The sequence below is a fragment of the Hydra vulgaris genome, chromosome 06 (genome assembly GCF_038396675.1).
Source record: "Hydra vulgaris chromosome 06, alternate assembly HydraT2T_AEP".
Classification (NCBI taxonomy): Eukaryota; Metazoa; Cnidaria; class Hydrozoa; order Anthoathecata; family Hydridae; genus Hydra; species Hydra vulgaris.
Window position 1 is genome coordinate 38,151,467 of NC_088925.1, and position 24,772 is coordinate 38,176,238.

A 24,772-nucleotide genomic window follows, 5' to 3' on the forward strand; every position below is an offset into this window, starting at 1 on the left:
CAAATCTAACTACCAAGTCTCAAACACAAACTATTCCACTGCAAGATTTATCCCTGACATCTTGCTCTGAATCAGAAAATTTGTCTTCGACATCTATGGCTTCTTTCACAATTGCTTCACCTGCAGAAATTGTAAGTATTTCGAATGAGAAAACTCAGCAAACTCGCAAACGATGCCAAAAGGGCAAAACAGCTATACTCACCAGTTCACCATATTAAAAGGAACTGGCAAAACAGATGGTTATAAAAACTAAAAAAAGAAAAAACGCTTAAACAGTTGACAAGACTGTAGAAACAAAAAATGATACACCTGCAGAAATTGTACCACGAAAAGTATACCCCCAGCGATTTTTGTGATTTTTGTCTAATAACATTTTCAAAAACTGATGCATTTTTTTCTAAATTGCTAAAATTAAAAGCTTTTTTGTTGTTGTTGTTGGTTGTTGAAATACACTGATAAAAAAACACAGGTCGTTTTTATTTTCATATTTCATTAATCTAAACCTTACGAGGGCTGTTATGACCCTACTTCCCTATATATATATATATATATATATATATATATATATATATATATATATATATATATATATATATATATATATATATATATATATATATATATATATATATATATATATATATATATATATATATATATATATATATATATATAATATGTATATATATATATATGTATATATATATATATGTATATATATATATATATGTATATATATATATATGTATATATATATATATATATATATATATATATATATATATATATATATATATATATATATATATATATATATATATATATATATATATATATTAGGGTGCGGTTGTGCCTCACTATAGGGGACACAACCGTTTTTTTCACTTTTTCTAATTTTTGTGTGATAACATTTTCAAAAACCGTTTTTTTTTTCTTAATTGCAGCAATTTAAAGCTTAATGATGTGTTTATTGAGATACACTGTTAAAGAAACGCATGCCGTTTTTATTTTCATACTCTATTGATCTAAACGTTACGGGGGCTGTTATGCCCCCACTTCCCCTATGTATGTATGTGTGTATAGTGTGTATTTATATATTTATGTGTATACATATAAATAAAAAATTATTAAACAAAAATTAGACCAAAATACACCGGTAAAAACAACAGTTCAGTATCTACGTCTTCTTTGCTAATCAAGAACGGAATTTGAGATGATTTAAAAGAAAACGAGTATTAATTTATTAAAACTGAAGATTTAGAAAAATTTAAAACAGCCGAAAAATTTATAACCGATTTATTAAGCCGATAAATTTATAGAAAAATTATAGTATGAAATCCAAAACGAAACTTTATTGACAGATCGCGACGTTAGAATTATCTTGTTCTATCTCCGCTTTTGGAAAAAATCGAGTTTTTATAGTTTTTGAATAGTTTTGCACTATGTTTTTCTATTTTATTTATATTGAAAACATATAAAACTTTTAATACGGTGTTGCATGCCATATTGCATTGTTCTATCTCCTAAATAAGCAAATTTGAAAATGTTATCTTATTTTATCTCCGATCAACCAATCATATATTTACAATTACATATTCGTACGAAATAATTTTGTTGTTATTGTAATTTTCAAAATGGCAACTAAAAAAATTGACCAAAAAATGGAACATGCTCTAAATCAAAACGAAGGTATTTTTTCACTTAATTAGCGTAAAGCTGATACGAGTAATTGGAAACAAAATATAAGAAAAATGCAACGTCAGTTTGCATTTTTCTTATATTTCAGTATAGGTAAACTGTATGATCTTTTAAAATATATTGTGATGAAAATGACTATATACCAGTAAAAGAACATATGTATCGTTATATCTTCAATCACGAGTTCAACATAGAATTTCAAAAACCAAAGAAAGATTTATGTGACACATGCTATGAATATTGCAACATTGTTAATGCAAGCAATGAGCAGACAGATAGTTATAATAAGCACATAACATCAAGGAATGATACCAAAACTGAGCGTGAAAAAGATCGTCAAAATGCTGATCCTAAAACTGCAGTTGTTTGTATTGATCTTCAAAATGTTTTAATTTTGCCTCGGGCTAATGTTGGAAACTTTTATTACAAACGGAAACTTTCAAATTATAACTTAACTGGTCATTGTTCGCTTAACAAGAAAGGTTATTGCGTCCTTTGGCATGAAGCTATGGCTGGTCGTGGAGAAAATGATCTTGCCAGTGCTGTAACATGTCTGCTTCTGAAAATCATGGATGACCTTGACATAAATAAGTTCATACTTTGGTTCGATTCATGTGTACCACAATAGTTTCATGTCAGCAGCTTTATGTGAATTTATTATACGATACCCACAAATCAAAGTCATTGAGCAAAATTTCTGCGAGCCAGGTCACTCCAGCATTCAAGAGTGTGATAACATTCATAGTCAAATTGAAAAATCTCTCTCTGTTGCAGAAATATTTAGTCCGCTTGGACTAGAAAGAGCTATTAAAAATGTAAACTGTAAAAAACAATTCTCTGTTTACCAAATGCAATTAATAGATGTGAAGAATTTTTCAGTTGTTACTGGTTTTTCAAGTTATAAGTTAGTGCCTTATACAAAAGTTAAAAATCTTGTTTATCGAAATGGACTGCCATACCATGTTTTTTTTAAAACCTCATTTTCAGACAATTATTCACAAGCTCGTATTAATAAGTTTGTCAAGCGAGCAGCATCAAGCATTATTACAAAACCATTAAAGACAAATATACCAATGGCAGCTTGCTTACATGCTCCTTATCAGTCTTTATCTGCTGAAAAAGCCAATGATATCATTTCCATGTATTTATACATGCCTGATGTTGATATTGCATTTTACAAAGCATTAATAAAGTGATTTTATATATGACTTTCTCTGTTATTTATTTAGTATTGATATATAAAACATATAATTATTATTATTATTTAGAAATCTTGATAAAATTCCTTATTTAGCTTATTATTTATAATAGTTTTTAATAAACACTTAAACTCTTGTAATAGAATCACAGGTATACGAAAAATAAAATCAAGTTCATCTTGCATGTTTTTTGTAATTAGATTAGTTTAATTGTTGTGTTAATATCTGTAAGACTTAAATAATTGATAGAAAATTTAAAAAAAGCTATTTCTTTGATAAATATTTTTCATCCCTTTCCTATACGCTATATATTACCCTTTTTTTATTATGTAGCGAAGTGTTCTGTTTTAAATTAGATGTCTTAGTCTTGTTCAGAGCCGGCGCGAACAGGTATCAAACAAACTTGTAAGAACAGTGCAATAGCTAGTGGGTCGGAGCCCCTTCCAAAATAAATTTTAAAAAATTCCATTTTCAGGTATTACAAAAAAAAAAACTCCTTTTACTTTAAAAAGAGTTCCCAACCCTAATTTAGGAGCGTGGGGGTGCAACAGCACTGAGTAAGAAGAATGACTACCTAGAACAAAATTTTATCAATTTTCAACATGTCTTTGTTAAAAAATGTAGTTAATATATTTAATATATAAAATGTAACAAAATAACATTTTTGTATTTTACAAAATACCAAAGTCATTTTGTTCTATCTCCAAAAGTGGGTGGGAAAATATGGGCGTTAGCGAAATTTTTATAAGTTTTTTTTATTTAAAAATAAACAACGGAACAATCATAAATCTAAAGAAAATCTTTAATTCCCAAATAATTTTTTTTTATCTTAGCAGCAAACAAACTCAAACTTTGACATCGATTTTCTCAGTTTGCAAAAACATGGACTTAAAACAAGATAATTCTAACGTCGCGAGATGGTACTGATGGTGGACTATGGTGCTGATGTTTAAAAAATATTTTAAGTTTAAATTTCACACAATACTCGAAAAAAGCAATAGAAGCTAATTAACACAAATACTCAAAACACACAAGAAGTTAATTAACACACAATACTTGAAACATACAAAAACTCGAAATACAATAACACACAATATTCGGAAAAAAGTAATAGCAGTTAAAAGTAATAGCAGTTAAGTGGATCCTTTTACCAAAATACTTACTGACAAAACGATTCCGTTATTAACAATGACAAAACTCTACTTTACTCAAGTAAAATATAAAGTCATTAAATTTCTAAAGGTTAAGTCACTCAATTTTCTAAATATTACCTATAGTTCTATAATATTTAAAATTGAATTCATGTTATATTTCGCCTTTATGTAACTGTGATTTGACAACCCGTGCATACTTCTCAGCTATGGCATGTCCCCGTGCATATCTCAGCTATCCGCTACTTAAACTTTTAAGCAGCTTTTTAGCATAATAAAAAAACACACAAAAAAACAGTTCTTTTGTGTGCCATAAAAAATAACCAAGTTTTAGAAATCAGCTTTTCATTGCGCTTATTAGCAGTGAGATTCGCAAAAATTTTGTCCAGTACTTTATTTTTGCTTACTAAAGTTAACTTTTAAAGTATTGCGCCGATGCATCCAAGAGGCAAATGAAAAATTTTTATTAATTTTAAAATGGCAAATTTAATAAAAATTATAAAATATGCAAAATTTAATAACAACACCTCAAAACATAAAATCTCTTTTGTGCAAATAATTTTTGATTTTTTTTTTAAAAGCAAAGTTTGTCTAGTAGCAGTCTTTAAGAGATAAAAACTCTAAAATTTACATAAATAGTTGAATGTCAATAATGACAAAGAGAATTCAATTCCATAGCTAAGAAGTAGGCACTCTTTTCATCTTCAAAGTTATGACCAATCAGGAAATTGCTTATAACTTTTATTTGCGAGTGAACTGTTGTTTTATGACTGAGCACATATTAGTTAACAAAAACACAACTTTTTATCAACAACATATTTTGTTGGGTAATTTAATTCTTTGTGTGTTTACTGAAGACTGCTATATAACAGTCTTCTGCAGTAGATAGAGAGTGAACTGCAGCAAAGAGAACGACAGTTTTGGGATGAAAATTTAAAAAAATTCTTTTTCTTCTTTTCAACATAGTTGTTGCACGCTTAGTTTAACTTAAAGTTTTATGACTAAACAAGTTAAAACAATAGTCATACGAAGACAAAATAATAATTTTTAAAGCTTATGTGTAATTATTATCATTTACAAATAATAATTGTTTTCATATTTTATTTTTGTTTACCAGTTTTTGTTATTATTGTCAAGTTTATTCGGTACGATTTTTATTTATTTTAATATAACGAGATTTAGATCTAGATTCATTCTAACGCCCTTAGATTTAGATTTGCTTTAAATAAGATTTGTTAGATATTGTTATAAACTGCCGACCGTCTTGCTCAGACAAATCAGATGCTAAATACAGAGTTCATCTAATTTATATATAAAAAAATCCGAAAACAATATAAAAAAAAAAAAAAAAAAACAAAAAAAATACAGAAATCGTTTCTCTCATATTTGTCTTAATTGAACTTCAGTATGTCTTATTTATCTTTAAACTTTTTTGCTATTTTGTATGGGTAATGACTTAAAGCAGGCAACAGAAACAACTTGTATATAGACAATTAGTATATAGACGATTTAAACGATCTCTATATAGACAACCGAAACAATTTTTTATTTCTATATAGACGAGCGACACTTATCTTTATATAGACAGTATCTTTATATAGACGATTGAAACGTCTACAAATCATATATAAAATGAAATAAAATAGCAATATAAAAATATTTATTAAAACACTGATCGATTAATGATTTTTATGGGGATCACGTAGTCCGTGTACGAGGAGGTTCTAGATATGATTTATTTTCAGTTGAATCTTCATATAGCCACTCCACTTTTTTCTTGTGTTGAGCAATCATTTCGCGAACCCTGGCATCTAGAATGCTCTCAGTCAATATACCATCAGCCGATGCATATGTACTTGCCTAAAAGACGATTTTGATATTTATATGATTATATTTATTTGATTTCATATTTTTTAGATAAAATTTATAACATAAAATAGAAAAATTTTATAACATAAAATAGAAAATCGGGATAGTCTTATTCAGGACTAGCATCCTACCATTTGCTGAAACTGTTTGACATGTTTAATCTTATTTTTTTTAAATTCATAGTTTCATTTTATATATACCTGCCAAGACACGCCAAGCTTAGCAATTTCTCTTCCGGAAAGACCTTCAGTATCTGCTGCTATCTGTCGACATTTTGCACTGAAGTCAAAGTCAGCAACTTTAATACGACTAAAAAAAAAAAGAAGAACAAAAAACTGTATAGACCTAAGTCTTTAAATATCTTTCTTTATAATTAATAAGACCTTTATAATTAATAATTATAAAATTAATTAATTAATAATTATAAAAAATAATTTAATAAAAATAGCTTTTTTTAAATTTAAATAAAATAGCGTAGCTTATGTAACTACTTCAAAGTTATAACTGTAAATAATATGAATTTATTCCAAACACCGAACGGTTCTGCAAACAAACGATTGCTATTTTCAAAAATAAACGCTTGTTATGAAATTTTTGGGAGAAGTGAAAACAATTTTTAAAAGATTTTTTTGAATTTTGAATGCACACACACACATAAATATATATATATATATATATATATATATATATATATATATATATATATATATATATATATATATATATATATATATATATATATATATATATATATATGTATATATATCTATGTATGTGTATATATATATATATATATTTTATACAGCTAGTTTAGGTAAGCAGTCTGACGTCATACTGAAACAGCCTGCTGCCGGGGGGTTATATATATATATATATATATATATATATATATATATATATATATATATATATATATATATATATATATATATATATATATATATATATATATATATATATATATATATATACAGTATCGGACAAAACGAGTGCAACCAAATAATGCTAATTTAGTTTCTTTATATAAAAGTGATGCATTTTTTTAATTTAGAGAAATAACTATGTAACTGTTTAGAGACAAAGTTCTTCAAGTTTTATTCATCACAAAGTTCATTATTTGTACACGAAAATTAATAAATTAATCAAAAGTATAAAAAAAAGATTTCTTTCTGGACAAAACAAGTGCAACTCGACAAAATGTTAACGAAGCTGTATTTCGCTATCAATATTTCGTGGCGAATCCTTTGTTGTCGATCACAGCCTTGCATCTTTGAGGCATATATTCGATCAGGTGATCAATGAAACTTTGTGGAATCGCTGCCCAGGCCTTTTGGATTTGTTCAAACAGTTAATCCTTATTACGAACACCTTCACGATTAATTTTGCGGTTGACGATCTCCCACAGGTTCTCGATAGGGTTGAGATTCGGAGATTGAGGCGGCCAATCCATCATCGATAGGTGGTTGTCTTGAAACCACTGATTGACTACTTTTGCAGTGTGTTTCGGATCGTTGTCTTGCTGAAAAACCCATCTTATTGGCATAATCCATTCAACATGAGGTAACATAACATCTTTCAGGATATTTTTATACATGAAACGGTCCATTATTCCATCGTTTCGATGTATTGGACCTAGACCGTTAGCAGAAAAATACCCCCAGACAATTACGTTGCCTCCACCATGCTTCACGGTCTTATGGCAGTAACGTAAATCGAGGCGTTTTCCGGCCGGTCGACATACACGGCAAATGCCATCGCTCCCAATGATGTTGAACTTCGATTCATCCCTGAACAGGATAGTTCGCAGTTTCTGCACATTCCAGTCAATATGAGATGTAGCAAACAGGAGTCTTTTCTTCTGGGTTTTTAGTGAAATCAGCGGTTTTTTTGCAGGGCGTCGAGAAAACAATCCGGCTTCAACAGCATGTCGTTTGATTGTTCGGTCCGATACAGGCAGCTCTAATTGCTTTTGTATCTTGACTGATGATATCCAGGGATCCTTCTTGACGGATCTGACGATCATAGAATCCTCTCTAGAAGTGGTGGAACGCGGTCTTCCACCTTTATTATCTGCTGCCAACTTCCCCGTAGAACGATATTTGGAACATAGTCTTGATACGGTCCATTTTTTCACGTGATATTTATCACAAATACTTTTTTGTGAAATTCCACTTACGTAATCGCCAATAATTTTATTTCTTAGTTCCAATCCAAGGCTCTCGGGAGCCATTTTTGCACTTGAAGTCATAAAAATAATAAAAATAAATAATCACGCTTCTCAAGGCTTACCGTGTTACATTTACCTTGTGATGATACAATAATGCTCTGTGGAACACAACGCCTTGGTTGGATGTGGACTGTATTGATGTAATGAAACACTTGTTGTATTTCACTTCTTGTATTGATGTTCTTCCATAAAACACTTTGATAAAACTCACTTCGATAAACTGTCTTGATAATACTGACTGATTGACTTCCATATACTGACTGAATTACATGTCGATTTACATGTTTCTTATATAGTAAAATGAATCTGTGTGAACCTGTTCATGAAGATTCTAGATGCTTCTTTTCGATGCTTCTGGAAGCTTCTGGATGCGTCTGGATGCTTCTGAATGTTTCTGGATATTTCTGGATGCTACTGGATGCTTCCAGATGCTTCTTCTGGAAACTTCTGGAAGCTTCTGCATGCTTCTGGATACTTCCTTTAATTATTAAAAAACTTCCGTGACGTTGACACGAACCAGACTTAAGAAAATGAAACAAACCAAAAAAGTTGCACTTGTTTTGTCCGCTGCAAAATGGCACTTGTCAACGAAATTCTGCCTGTGTGCTGTCACCTGTCAGCTGATTGCTCATGTCATGGCATGCTATGACTCCAGACTCCTGAACTGTTTGCTGTGGTAGTATAGTTTGTTTTGTTTTTAAGACATGTAAAATTAGGAACACTTTTTAGCATTGTTCGATGTTGGTTGCAAATGTTTTGTCCAATACTGTATATATATATATATATATATATATATATATATATATATATATATATATATATATATATATATATATATATATATATATATATATATATATATATATATATATATATATATACATATATATATACATATATATATTTAAAAATAATGTTTTTAAAATATTGGAACACCCTAATAAATTTTATAGAGTTTATATAAGAAACTATTAAAGTACACAAAAGTGTAAAAATTAAAATCCGGCGGATAGCACATTTCTACAAAAAATATTTAAAGGAGCTGGATCTATAAAATTTTCATGTTCAAGTTAAGCAACTAACAGACACGCTATAAACCAAAAATTTTTATATACTTGTACTAATTGTAGAATAAGGATGTTTTGCTAAATGTTTTTTTTTTATAGATATTGGGAACATAAAATACACTTTTGGGGCACCAAACTCAAATCAGGGGCAAGAAAAAAAAAAATCAAAATATTATTGTTTTAAATCTTAAATAAATTAAATTTTAGAATACTTTATTACAACAAAATTTTCATTAAATGAAAATTTTTCAATTTATTTTTAAAACAATTTAAATAAAAAAAAGTATATTTTAGAATAGGGTACCTGTTGCGGTTCTAAAAATAGTTTTAATAAACTTTTCGCATTTTGGGATCGAAATATGGAAAGAAAATATAAAATGCAAAAAAGCTAAATACCAATTCAGAAGAAAATGTATATAAAAGTGCAATAAAACAATGTTTTTAGGATTTATTCTCACCAGATTCTTGCTACCTTGAACGTTTGCCAGCTGGTGCAATTAAAAAAATAGGAACAACTAAAGATTCGATGACAAACTCGGAAAAAAGAATAAAAGAAAAATAAAGCTTTCGAAAATATATCTTGTAGATTTTCTTGTTGAAAAGAATGAAAATAATATTACCATAGATGCAAATAACATGTATAATAATTAGAACAAACAAATTGTAAATTGAAAATTTGTAAAATCTTCATTTTGATATAAATACAGAATACAGCATGTTGACTTTACTTCTGGAAATAGCCTTGATTTTATTGTCGATTTTCTGTATTATTTAGAACATGAAAAATATGATTTTATTGCTTAAATGAATCTCAATTTTCTAATTTTATGACTTTCTTGGACCTGCAAATTATCAAACTTCATATTTCAACTCAAGGAATGTGAGGATTAAAACAAAGTCTAAATAGTTATCTGTAAAAAAGCATAAGCATCTATTAAATTTTAATCAGTGTAGCTTAGTGATGTGGCCATATTTAAGAAGTGTGGAATTATAGAGTTCATTAATTTTCAAGAATTAAAAAAAGCACGAGTTTTTTTTGAAGGATTCAAGGAACATATTTATTTAGATTCAAATAAAAATAAACAATTCAATAAAAAAATCGGATTATTTGATGGAGTAATCCTTTATTTATGGCACTAGCATTATAATTAGTTTATGTTACTTCATAATTAGTAAACTTTTAGCAATACTTGAGTGCTTGTAAATCTTTGTAAAATTTAAATTTTGTTTTTACAAATTTAGATCTTTATATATCGTGTTATTTTTTTCGTTCATTGCAATTTTTTCAATTTTTTTTTTTCTTTTTTTTTTTTGTGTATATAAAGATCCCTTTGTGTAATAATCCTTATACAAGTACTAATAAAAAAAAAAGTAAATTTAAAAAGATTAAAAACTATTTTGAACTAACTTTTTAAAGTTAAAATTTAAGCTTATATAAATGTATACCAGTACAGAAAATTTGGAAAAGCTTTTTGGAAACTATTTTCACAATTACTTTAATATTAAGGTAATGAAGTGTTCAGTTGGACTATGCCTTAAGTGTAAAAGAAATATGTACTTGGTTAAAGGTGGAAAACTCCTCAGAACTTAGGTCAAATCAGTATGAAACAGAGAGAAATACCATTTTCAGAGTTTAACAAGCCAATAGTTTGCAATTATTCAACCCTCATGTTCTCTTAAAGACCTTCAGGCAAAATGGAGTTTAGATTGAAAGTAATATAGGAAAGAAAATGGAGTAAGCATAGATTCAGGTTTGGAAATATGGTTTTTAATATTATAGACTTATAATGGTAACAATAAATTTTAAGAATAGTATATAAAGTGGATATTTAATCAAAGGTATTGCAAAACTGCTCAACCAAAACAAACACAGAGTGACTTATGGGAGTGATATGGGAACTTATTCTAGAATAGATTTTGCTTTAGTATTGACATACTGTGAAGACATGTAAAAAACACATTGCAACTTTACAGTATTAACTGAGAAGCTTCAACTTTATAATTGTATGTATTCTCTTCCGGCTTCAAACTCGATAACATTTGTTGAAAATTTTGGTATTTAAGTTACTTAAATAACTACTCTTTAAATGAACTTTATTCATAACTAAAAAACTTTAAAAAACTTACAGTCTAAAGTAAAACTGTTCCTGGTGAGATGGTAAGGCTATTCTGAAACCTGGTAATTTCATTGCTGTTTCTACCAGTATGGTGATGTAATTTATTTTCATTCGGAATGATGTAAAGGTTTGTTTTATAAAAAAAAAATGACCCTGAGAACCTAGTGTTAAGCATAATACCTTAACTATAACTTTATGTTCTCATGGGTTTTGTAAATTATATTTTTAACTATACCTTACTGGTTTAAAACAATGGTTTAATAGTCTTAGTGTTATATTAAAAGGTAATCACATATGATAAAAATGTTTTGAGCTATATTGAAGAATGGTGAGAGTTTTGCAATAATTCTGATAGAGCTCTTACCTTAAATTGATACATTGAAGAAATTTGACTAAGTTGTGACTGACAACTTTAGTGAACCACATTTAGTGATCCACTGAAGAAGCTTATCTAAGAGTTTACAGAAAGTTTCGAGCTTTCTTAAACTTACTTTTAAGAACTAAGTATGAAATAAATTTTTCTATTGCTTAATAACTACTTTTACTTTTAACATTTTTCTTATATATCTTATCATGTTATAGTACTGCAACAAAAGCTTCAGTGTGATATGGAACGTATATTCGATAAGTTCTTATCTAGAAGCCTTTACAGTTATGCACAACTGCTCACTGTCAAGATATAATGAATATTAAAAAAAATCGCATACCACAAAATAATAGATTTAATGTATCCAACCTGTGCAAAGCACAGTGAAAGAATTAAACAAATTGCTGAAACACTTTATAGCAAAAGCATGAATTTTATTGAGCTGATTTTATAAAATGATTTTTAGTAAAGCTAAACCAAAAAATTACATTAAGTCTACTGGATCCAGACAGTTATAGAAGCTTTTATTCATTCTTGTCAGTCCTTAAGCCCAGCGACATTCTACTCCATGGTTTTCACCTTCTTATGCTGCTATATCTAATCATAATCTTTTTTTTTCATCTTTTTTGAGAGAGCAAATCTTGAGAACAAATACCTAATTATTAGGTTAAGAAATCTGTGTAATAAAGTGCTGCCTGATATTAGGCTCCATTACTCTCAGTTTACTAAATTGTGTATCTTAGAAGTCAGGCTCAAGAAACTTTTGTGAAATCTTCAACAGTTTTATTAAAAAAGGTAAATCAAACATTTTATTTTTAAGTCATGAGTCCAGACAACATTTTTGTCACATTCTAACTAAGGTGTCCTCTAGAACTTTCTTCAATTCTCTTTAAACTATTTAATAAAGGCTGACTCAAGCACTTATTAAATAGTTTTTTTCCTATCTGCTGGAGAATAGCATCTGTGGTTTCAGAGTTTTTTAAAAGCTCTGGAGAACATTCTGAACCCTCCAACTATTGTGTCTAATTAGTCTACTCTCTATTATTAGCTAGGCTTTTAGTCTTTAATCAACAAATTTCTCATCTTGAGTCTAATAACTTACTCTCCGACAACCGATATAGTTTTCAATCTTCTTGTTCTATATCTGACTTGTAAAATGCTGACTGAATGATCCTATTATATTTTAGATAAAGGCAGGCTTGGCTGTTAGACAATAAATGCTAGACAAGGGCTGTTGCTCTACTTATTTAACTTTCGATAAAGTTTAGCATGCTAGTGTTCTTCATAAGCTTGCTTTATATGGTGCATCTAAAAAATTTTTTAAGATTATTAAACCATTTCTTTCAAACTGCAGTAATAAATTTATCCTTAAGGCCAACACTCTTCTTCATTTCCAGTAACTTCTGAGGTACCCTAAGGTACTATCCATGATCCTGTATTTTTTCTTGTACATTAATGATCTTCCTAACAATCTTGCGTGGCTCTATATTGCTGGCAACTCAACTTTATACTCCCATATTAAAAAACCTTCTCTTTTCAATGACTTAGAACAGGCGTCCATATTTTAAATCTGAATTTTATAACAACTTGGGGCTTAGAGTTGCTTAAGAACTTCAACTCCAACTAAACTCAATTATTTACTGCAAACAACTATAACAATATTGTAGACATTGCTATATTAATGAATGACAACCCTCTCATTATGTCCTCTTCTTTATGTTTTTTTGATTATATTCAACTACTGACCTCTCAATGAAACCATATACACAACCCAATGCAAAGTTTTCTGCTAAGGCTGCTTATTATTATTGTGCTCCCCATTATCTTACTCCTGATTTTATTACCTACCTCTACAAATCTCTATTTAGTCAACTGAGAAGGAGTTTTATTTGATTATCTCTAGTTCCATCAACTAAAACTCCTTCTCAGTTGACTCATCATTTAGCAAAGTGACATGTTTTTACTGTATCTATTTCTTCATGCTCTAAAAACTTCCCCTCATTTTAATGAAACATTCAATCTTTGACCTTTTAAGACTTCCATCAACAGTTTTCTTGCTCTTTAATATTATTCTTTGTTTTCAAGAAACTCATAATCTAATTGTGGTTGCTTGCAACCTTATTTGAAGTGAAATAGTTTAAAAAAAAAAAAATTTAAGTTGTTACATGATATAGATTTTCTCTTACATTATCAAAACTAAGTTAATAGAAATAGCTTAGATTGTACTATCTTTTTTTGTAGGAACTATATTTGGGCTACAATTGGACAACAAGAAAGCCATAGCCCTCTTCAAAATTTTATCAAATTTTTTATGTTTAACAAATCTAATAAAACATTTCCAGTAAAAATTAAAAATTAAAATAAAAATTTAATACAAATAAAAAAATTATAAGAAAGCATAAATGAACTCCGCAATTAAATTTTTTAGATAATAGCCTAATTTTAATAATGCCTTGCTATTCAGTTTTTTGATCAAGATTATGTAAAAGAAGAAGATCAAATTAGAAAATACAAAGCATGTAAAAAAAAAAAAAAATAAAACAAAACAAGAAACAAACAAATTAAAACTTACTTAGATCTCCAACCTCGTGTAGCCGCATTTAAAATGTAGTCCTCAAAATATTTGCGCACCAACATTTCTCTTTCTTCAAAGGAAGGCAACTTAAACTCCACCAGCTCATCTATTCGATTATTTATTGCCCAATCAAATTGATCTGGTTGATTACTTGCCAAAACAACCATGAATCTAAATAAAGTATTGTAAATATACTTGATGTTTTGGAAGACAAACAAAATTAAATTAAAAAACCATTAAGCTGTTAGATAAAAAAAAATCAAGTTTGCAATGCTTCAATTAAGTACTACTCACTGCAGCAATGAAATAGAATACAAATAACTATGACAAATAAACAATACAATGAATCAAAAAACTTGCTCACTTTCGTGAAGATTCACCGGTTCTATATAAGAAAGCATTAAGTGTGCTTCTTAAGTCCTCACTGATGTGTTCCTAAACAAAATAAAATATTATATATAATATGTATTATAACTGAGACCAAAAGAACTTTGATACATATTCTGAAAAAATTAACTAACTGTGCTTCTTCTTCGTAAAAATGCATCTGCCTCATCCACAAACAAAAGTAAACTAAAAATTTGATTATAGCAAGTTGTCATATAATTATTATGAACTAAAAACTCCACTAAACGTAAATAAACGTATACACTTCATAAACATTTTCTATAAACAAAAAAAAAAAGATATAAACCCTCTTCGTGAAGTAGAAGCCCAATCAAATACTTTGTGCATTGCTGTGACACCATCTCTTCCCATAGGAGCAACATCTCCACCAGTAAGTATTGCATAATCAAGTCCAGAATGATAAGCTAAACTCTGAAAACATATTTAAAAACCAATCATACATGCAATACACACAAATAAATAAATAAATATACATATATATATATATATATATATATATATATATATATATATATATATATATATATATATATATATATATATATATATATATATATATATATATATATATATATATATATATAATCTGCAGAAACAAAAACTATAAAGTCAAATCAAATTTATCAAATATTTAAACAACTTTTCTTCAACAGTTTTTGTTTCGGCAGATAAGTTTATAACTAGGATATTCACAAATTATGAAGTTCCTAGTTTTCCTAACGGAAGTCTAAGCTAAAGCTTGGAACTCATATATTTTAGTTGAATAGTAAATTCCTAATTAACAAGAAGTCTTTGGATTGTGTCGTACTTGCAAGATCTAAGGTGCAACATGAGCATAAAAATCCACTACCTGCATTCACATTTAGACCAATTTTCACAACCTTTGTGTCATTTTAGTGTGGAGCTAGGTAAAAGATTTCATCAGGATATTTAGCATTAGAAGAGCATTATCAAGAAGGTTGGGACTGACATATAATGGCAGATTATTGCTGTAGTTTGCAACAGGATCTACACAAATTTTTTTTTTCAAATAGAAACTAAGTATTCCAAAAAATTCAGGATTATTTCTTCCTGGGTTTTGGTATTCAGAAGCTCTAAAAATGTAAAAAGGCTTATGGACTACTTTTGGGCTTATAGAGGACTTATAGGTAAAAGGAACAATAATTTTTAAAACCTTATGTAAAATAACATAATGGACTCCAAGACTCTAGTCTAAGAAGCAACAGACTCTAAGTTGTTTGATCTCTTGAACTTTTTTCTTATTGCAGATTATAACCCATTTAACACTTTTAGAACTACTGGACACCAGAAACCAGAAAAAATTAGAGGACTACAGATCTTTGAATTTCCCAGCATTTTTTTAGAAATAACCAATAACAGTAAAAAAGATTGAGGAAACAAGAACTGAGTTAAAGAGAGTAATAATAATGTTAACTTTGTTTTGATTTATATTTAATAAATTTTTAATTATTTTACTTTTAGAAAAAATAAAAAAAAAGTAAAACAAACAAATTACCTTAGCAAACATAGTTTTACCAGTTCCAGGAGGTCCATAAAGCAATAAATTTCTGTACATACCACGGTTTCTTCGTGTGTTGGCGGTTGAGAGTGCAATTTCATGTAAACGCTCATTTAATTTTGGCTACAAATATTGATTGAACACTACTTAAAATAATACACTGTGTGATACAATAAAAATATGAATAATAAAAATATCTGATTCACAAACCCCCATCCCCCCTCCCCCTACCTTCCTGATGCTATCATAGAATAAGAGTAAAGAAATTATATATTTAAACAAAAAAATACAAAGAAACAAAAATTGGATTATGAGTTGTTATTTTCATTGTATTTGTACAGAGTGGAATGTGTACAACTTTATTCCAAGATTTCTATTAATAAATAACAAGTTTCTCCAAAAGAATATCCAGAAATCTCTGATTTAACAGGCGCTTTAGTGCTGGCACAAAGTGGCATGCACTCAAATAATTCCTCACTTTTTTTGATTTTCACAAAAAAATAGCTTTTTACTGAATGTCCTTACGTAAGTGCATACAAAAAAATATGACCATTTTTTTAATCATGTTTTTTTTTTTTTTTAATTTTATAAAAAATTTGAAACACTTGATTTATTGTAATAAAACTAATAACATTATAATTGCTTATGTTAAACCAATTAAGAACTGTTACTAAGTTTATTTATAAAATATTATTTAGATGTTCTATTGTTTATTAAATTACAGGTTACTTTTATAGAATAATACTGTTTTAAAATTTAATAAAGCCTCTAAATGACACTCAATCTCTTTTGTTGTTCATATACCCTGTCCATATAAATGTTTTACATAAAATGACCTATAAACCAAATGGGTAAAACTTATTAGCAAAGATATAATAGGCAATAAAGTTAGAAGTAACTTTACCCAGTTCCTATCAAAGGCACATCAACCAATGGAATATTGGAACATTGACAGTCTATAGATATTTCATTCTCATTAGAGTTGCAACACATATCTAATCGCAATCCTATGTTTCCTTTTATTATAGTAATGACCCTGTCTATTGAATTTGCTTCAACCCAGAGTCTATAATCTATGTGACACTGATACAGTCATTTTAAAAACTATGTAGCCCTATTTATAAATGAATGTGTAATAAAATTTTGATCAGATTTGGTTTGTGGTTTTTAGTCAGTCCATTTTATCAGGCAAAATCTCCAGTTTTAGTAGGAGTGATACTGTCTTCATTACTTAGTTTTTTGTAAGGCATTGATGTTTCTTCTCACTGAGATAGCATATTTGTTTCAGGAGAATAAGACCATAATAAAACATTTTTGATTTGCTTATAATATTTCTTTTAATTTCATTAATGCTTGTTGCCCTGCTCTATCACAGCCATCCTTAAAACTCATCACTATCAACTGGAACAAAGTAATCTTTAATTATATTCAAAACAGAATTAGTTGCCATTCTTATAAATACTTTCTATCGAACAGAAACACCTTTTGCATTTAAAACATAATTGTAGACACAGATTTTTTCTTCCTTTAAGTAATTTGTTAGTTGTTTGGGGAAATAGATGTCTTTTGAAGCAAAAAGGTATCTTAATTTTCTCATTTGCTTCCTGCTTTGTGTAAAGGAATGCATCAAAGCTATGGAATTATCTGTGTCAAAGGTATCTATTGCCAACACAAGTATTAGTTTTATTATTTTGTATATGAATTCTATATAAGAGGTAACCTAATAACTGATTAATAAAAACTCTGGACACTTATTATAGTTGTTTATAAGTTTCTGTGTCCTTTCTTTTTTCATCTTGTCACATCTTGTCACTTTGTTTTGAAATACACGGATACATGTAGGTATCCTTTACTTCATAAAAAATACCTTTTGATGCTTGTGAATGTGTAAATAAATATTCATTTCCTTGAAATCTTCTATCTCAGGTGTTTAAAATGTATGTAAAAAAGCATTTCCAAGCTTTTTACATACATTTTTAAACTCCTGAGAATAAACTGATTAAGTATTACTTTAATGGCTGAATATTTTATTGAGTTGGACTTAAGAGGTTTGTCAGCTTTAAATAAATTTTATTTTAAAATCCATTTCAATGTATTTTACATTTCTATTTTCCTCCTTTACATTAAATTTCGAGTTTACTTAAAATAAAACACAAACAAAATAAAATAAAAGTTCAACATTTTTTATATTTGTAATCATAAATAAAATATTCACATATTTAAAAAAAAAAAACTCCCTGTTAAACTTTTTTAAATTGTGTAAATAAAAAAAACTAACTTGCCTCAGTTTTCCTAAGAATACTTTTAAAAATAAAAATATAAATTATGTTTATAATGTATGCCATTTTAAAGGCAAGTTAAGACTTTTGACAAAACTTGAGAAACAACACAAATTTACAACATAATTACTAATTTTAATTTAAAAAACTCGAAATAAAAAAAAATACAATGGAAACAAATTACACATTTTAAATTAATTTATTCAAAAATATATTCCATATTAAAATGATGATTTGTAATTTTAAAGACTCGCTGTCTTCATAATTACATATCATTTAGAAACTAGCTAGAAATATAATTTTTTAATTACCATCTGAAAATTTATCTGGCTTTGTAAATAAGTAATTTTTTTAGACATTCTCAAAAAAATATTTTTTTTCTTATTTTGATACACTTTTATCTTTTACACTTTGTACAATTTATCCACTTTGCTAAAATAACACTGGCAAACGATTTTTTTTTTTTTTAATGTATGATTTTTTTTTGTTTCTTTTACATGTATATCAATGCTGTGACTAAAGAAATATCATTTGAATGTATATCAATGCTGTGACTATAGAAATGTCATTTGTATTTATATAAATGCTGTGACTATAGAAATGTCATTTGTATGTATATTAATGCTGTGACTACAAAAATGTCTTTAAAAAAATTAGTGAGCTTTATTTATTTATTATTGAAAATATTGTCAAAGAATAGTTATCTTATATTTTGTAACGATTGAAATCTTAATTGACAATATTTAAATAAAACTTTAATATAAATATTATAAAGACACTTCTAAGTATCTGTATAATAGTTTTCTGTATCAATAAAAAATATATAAATTTTAGGCTGAAATATAAGTTCTCTGAAATACAGCGTTCTATTTTCTTTTGCCTGTCTCTCTATATCTGAGGCATCTCTAAACACTAGTCTAGAAACATTGCAGAACTCTTATACTGATACCTGTTTTTCATACTTGTTATGTTGTGATAGAAACATTTACTGTGTTCATTGCAAACTACACCACAATTATCATGAATGGAGCCCAAAATTTTACTGCTGAAATCTAGAGGCTAGAATCACGGCTGAGTGTGAAATCAATTAGTTATACGAAATTTTCAAAAACTCTATAAAGTATGATTGATATATTGATTGATACATAGTTTGGCCTACTTACAGATTTTATAAAAAAAACATAAACCTCAAAAGTTCATCTTGATTGACCCTTTGTTTAAAAGTTATAATTAAAACAATATTGACCAAAATTGCAAAAATTTTAGTATCATTTTAGTATCAGATTAGGTAAATAAAAGTGGTGATCAACTGAAATTTTTAGTAACAGTTTTTTACTAAACAATCCATTATTGCAGGTGTTTTTGACTTGATTTTTAAAATTTTTCAGTTATTATACCTCAAAGTTGTTAAACAATGCAACAATAAGAAAATTTTTTAAAATTTTTTGTGCTACAGTTTAATATTTTTTTTTTTTTACAGTTTAATGCCAATTTTTTGATTCTTCCTTGAATGAATATAAACAGTTTTCCCTTAAAAGTTTTAATTACTGTCTTAATTCAATTTATTTAATACGTGAACTTTGAAAAAATAGTAGTTGTAAATATCAAAACTTTTTTTTGGTTTAATGAAGTTAAGTTTTAAAAAAATATATTTTGTTTTATTTTATAAACAAAAATTTGCATAGTTTTGCATGATGAACGAGAGTGGAAGATTTTAATTAATGATGGAAAAACTTCTTATAAAACTTCTTGTGAGAATTATTTCATAAATTGTTACATTAAATCTAGATAAAAGTTATCGTGGTTAAATGTTTATAAAAATATTTTAAGTGATGAAGAAAAAAATCTTATAATTCAATGTTCAACAAATGCTCGCAATGTCAACTTTTTTTGTCAAATTAAATTAGAAGGATGGAAACCGAAAGATAAGATTAAAATGTTGTGGATAAACATCTCACGTGATTTAATAATGAAAAAAGATTTTGAAGAAAATTTTCTTTCGTGGATTAATCTTTGTGAAGAATTCTTTTAGGATTAGATCTTTCACTTCACAACGACATCAATTTCATTGAAGAGATTTGTGAATGGATTAGTACTATATTATCACTGATTTGAACAACAAACATCTTTAATGAACTGCTACCATAGTTCAATTTATTTGATTAGACAGCATAAAATTGCAGCTTTAAATTTATCATAAATAACTGTTTAAAATTACCCCACATAAGTGGCATTTTTGGGTCAGCTAGGTCAGCGTTATCAGGATCAGTAGCAGTTAATAATTTACTTTTGCAAAACAGGCTTTGCAAAATGCAGGTTATAGCAAATCTGGTGCATACAAGGTTCTCGGAGAAGCAGAGAAGATGGTGGGTGTTACTGATGGTTGTAGAAACAATGGAGCTGCTAGAAAAATCACTGGTGTTGCGCTTGTTGTCTTAAAGGTGAATTTAACAACACAACAAACAAAAGTTTAAGAAGAGCTGCCTCAAAATACAATATTTACCACAAAACTGGCTTAAATACTTTGAACAGACATGATGTTTATTGTCACAAGCGAAAATTTATTTAAGCGTTTATTGTTTCAAGGAAAACTTTTTATGCCAAAGATGCCTCAACAACTCCAGAAGAGATTCGCTTCTCAGGTTGCACCAAGTTTCTCTTTAAAGTAGGTGTTTGGTATTCATTGTGTGATCATGGTGTTTCTGATTACTTTATCTGAATCAGGGAATGGTCATTGATGCCCAGATTTACAAATTTGAATGCCTTCAACGAAGACTAATCCCCTACATTGAGAAGCACTGCCCTGATAAAGCTTGCATCTTTTGGCTAGACAAAGCTTAATCACATTCTTCAAAAGTAGTTAAGTATTTAAACAACAAACAAATTCCATTTGTTTTGAAACAAAATAACCCCACCAAATTCCCTCAATGTCGGCCCATTGAGCTCCTTCATGATGAAATCAAAAGACAAGTATTTGCTGATTCCTTTCAACCAGAGAATGTTGATCAATTAAAATCAAGAGTATGTCAAATCACAAATAACTTATAAAGCATGCTCCAAAAATGTGTACTAACTTTTCATCTTGGGTCCGTGCTCTTGTTGACAAAGCTTATCGCAATGGATTATTATCTGTTTAAAAGTAACTTGTAAACTTGTATAATGAATATAAATCTTTTATTGGAATAAATACTTTGACTTTCTTTTACAAGTTTTTCAAAAATTTTTAAGAATAACAAGATTTTAAAAAAATTATATGAATCAATTTCACTCACGTTATAATAATAATAAAATTAATAAAAGTAATCTAAAATAATAATAAAATCATATTTTGAAAGTCACAGCCCTAAAAATTTGTTTTCCACAATTTTTATTACTAATTAAATTTCTGTTATTAATTAGAACATAAGAAAATTTTACAAGCATTTTAAGGTATTTAAAAAAATATCTTTTTAAATAAAATCTAATGTTTTATCTTTTTTAAATTTTATTTTTATACTTTTACAAAATTTATTTAAGGATTTTAGAGATAAAGTAATAGAACTAAATTTGTCAAAATAAAAAAATAAAAAAGATAAAGTTTATAAAGCAAGATAACAATTAACGACTTAAAATTAATGACTGCAAAACATATGAATCTGGAAAACAAATTGAATTCCAAAGAACTGATGTTTGAAGAAAAAAACTAGACAAAGAGTTTTTGGAGTACTTGGGAACAATCACAGTAAGAGGATGAAACTTACATGAATGAAAAGTAACACGAAAATGAATTTTAGTCGATGGCACCAAAGATGCTAGCTCTTTAGGGCAGTGCCCCTTATAGTACTTATAGAAAAGAATAAGAGATACTACCATTTATTCTTACCAAGACAAGAATAAATGGTAGTAGCATCAGCAAACAATTCCACCTTAAATGTGAGAATTTCTGGGAGATTGTTAATGTAAATTAAAAAAGTATGGGGCCAAGGATAGAACCTTGAGGAACCCCTGAAGTTACAGGAAATGAAGAAAAGTGCTGTCCATCAAAAAATTTTTTTTTACTACAATTGGTAAAAAAGAATTCAATAATCTTAAAGATTTTACCTGATACATCGTAAAAAGAGAGCTTATAGAGAAGACCAGCATGCCAAACTTTATTAAAGACTATAGAAATATCCAGAGCAACAGCCTTAACCTCTTCACATCTCTCTAATGCACAATAAAACCTATGGGCTGATTCCATTAAAAAATCAGCAGTAGAACAAGAAGATCAAAATCCATATTGATAATCAGAAAGTAGGTTATTAGATTCAAGATGAGAGATTAAGTGTTTGTTAACTAAAGACTCAAAAGCTTTGCAATGATAACAAAGAAGTCTAATGGGAAGGTAGTTAGACAAGTCAGATGGCTCTCCAGATTTTTTGAAAAATAATCTAAAATATTTAGCAGACTAGAAAACAATACTCTGATAAGCACTTGTTAAATAGTTTTAAAAGTATAAACTACAGCTCCGGAGAACAACTCTGCAAGACTATAACAAGAATGTTGTCTAGACAACAAGCTGTAGAAGAGTCTAAGTAGAAAATCACTTTAGATACAGAAGCTTGAGTGATGTCAAACAATAGACCAACCTGTTTATCAGCTATATCAGGTAGGATGTGATTTAGTGGAATCAAGAGATAAGACTGATAAAAAGTTCTTAGCAAACAATTCAGTTTATCTTTAGATAAGGTGAAATAAACTGAAGTGTAAAATATATAATTATATTACGTGCACAAAATAAAACAAATACATATATGTATTTGACTATAATTTGAGTTAAAACATTTAAATTGAGTAAAAAGTTTGTCTTGAGTTTTAAAGATTAAGGTGATGATGAAGAAAATTATAGTTGTTTAGACCTTGATAAGACAGTTTTAAATAAGAGTGCGCTATATGGAAATATCTAAAAAATGTAAGTAAACATGACAAACTAGGTAAGCAAAAAAAATAAAAATCTGGAAGTATGATAAACTTAGTAGCATTAGTAAAAGATATATTGGAAAAGGAGTAAAAACATAAACAGTAAGGATAAACTTTTTGATGCAATAGAGAAAAACATAAACAGTAAGGATAAACTTTTTGATGCAATAGAGAAAAACATAAACAGTAAGGATAAACTTTTTGATGCAATAGAGAAAAACATAAACAGTAAGGATAAACTTTTTGATGCAATAGAGAAAAACATAAACAGTAAGGATAAACTTTTTGATGCAATAGAGAAAAACATAAACAGTAAGGATAAACTTTTTGATGCAATAGAGAAAAACATAAACAGTAAGGATAAACTTTTTGATGCAATAGAGAAAAAAGCAAAAATAAGTTTGAAGTAAGTAAAAGTTCAGTTATTAACAGCAACATGTGATTGTTGATCAATTGAAACTTGCAACATATTTTTAATTTTAGAACATCTTGTTAAGAAAACCTGAAATATGAAAATAAAAAATGAATACTTGCTAAACCTGAGGCTAAAAAAAAGACAACCTTTGGAAGATATTATTAAATTGAAATTTATGAATCTGAGGAGTTCACAAGACAATGTCAACAAAAAAAAACACTTTGTGTGTGTTCTTACGAATAATGTAAAAGATTTTTTAGAGGAACTTTATCTGAAGAAGTTATACACTGAACACAAAGTTTAGCAAGTTATGCAAACAAAGTGACAATTTTTTTTTTTTTAAATTTCAATTCAGTCCCAACAAGGCTGCAAGCAACAACTATTAAGTTGGGAGTTAATAGCATTGCTATTGACAGTAGTAAAAGTCACTCAGTTTGTGTATGTTATTACAAGTAGATTTGCACTGTTCTGCCTAGAGCCAATTTGTATATTACTAAGATTTGATGCAAGTATTTGTTTATAATATAAATAGCCCATGCTGCATGATTTATCTATGTTTCAACTGTTATGGTAAAATGAATTTGATATAAAGATTATGATTTTGATGATCACATACAAACAACCAGAGTCAACTGACTTAGCTGCACTTGTCACAGCCTAAGCAAGCATTTTGAATTTATTGTAATATTTAGTGAAAAATTGTGTGGTCTTTGTCAGCACCACTTTTAATAAAAGCACAACCCTCATACTTATAAGAGACAACACAAACATTAGACCAACACAATAACTTTATGGATTTTGCAAAAAGCTATAGTTTTCTTGTTCAAAATGCTGAATAAAGATTTTGCTGGCAAGTCAATTAAGTTACCTTACGCCTAACTCATAGATTATCCTGGCCATTTTTAAAATATCCTGAAAATATTTTCATAAAAAATTCGGAAAA

The 24,772-nt window shown here is 28.1% G+C and overlaps 1 protein-coding gene across 1 annotated transcript in view; it reads right to left on the bottom strand.

Annotated features, from left to right (window-relative positions):
- Window positions 1–5,691: 5,691 nt before the first annotated feature.
- Window positions 5,692–24,772, bottom strand: part of LOC100208430 (ATPase family AAA domain-containing protein 3) — a 69,823-nt gene continuing 50,742 nt past the window's right edge. The window contains exons 13-19 of the mRNA XM_065800058.1: window positions 16,195–16,320; window positions 14,965–15,089; window positions 14,792–14,843; window positions 14,635–14,705; window positions 14,268–14,441; window positions 6,118–6,226; window positions 5,692–5,908 (exon numbers count right to left, since the gene is read on the bottom strand). Coding sequence (XP_065656130.1) covers window positions 5,747–5,908; window positions 6,118–6,226; window positions 14,268–14,441; window positions 14,635–14,705; window positions 14,792–14,843; window positions 14,965–15,089; window positions 16,195–16,320 — 819 coding nt within the window. The 3' untranslated portion in view covers window positions 5,692–5,746. The remainder of the gene's footprint in view (window positions 5,909–6,117; window positions 6,227–14,267; window positions 14,442–14,634; window positions 14,706–14,791; window positions 14,844–14,964; window positions 15,090–16,194; window positions 16,321–24,772) is intronic.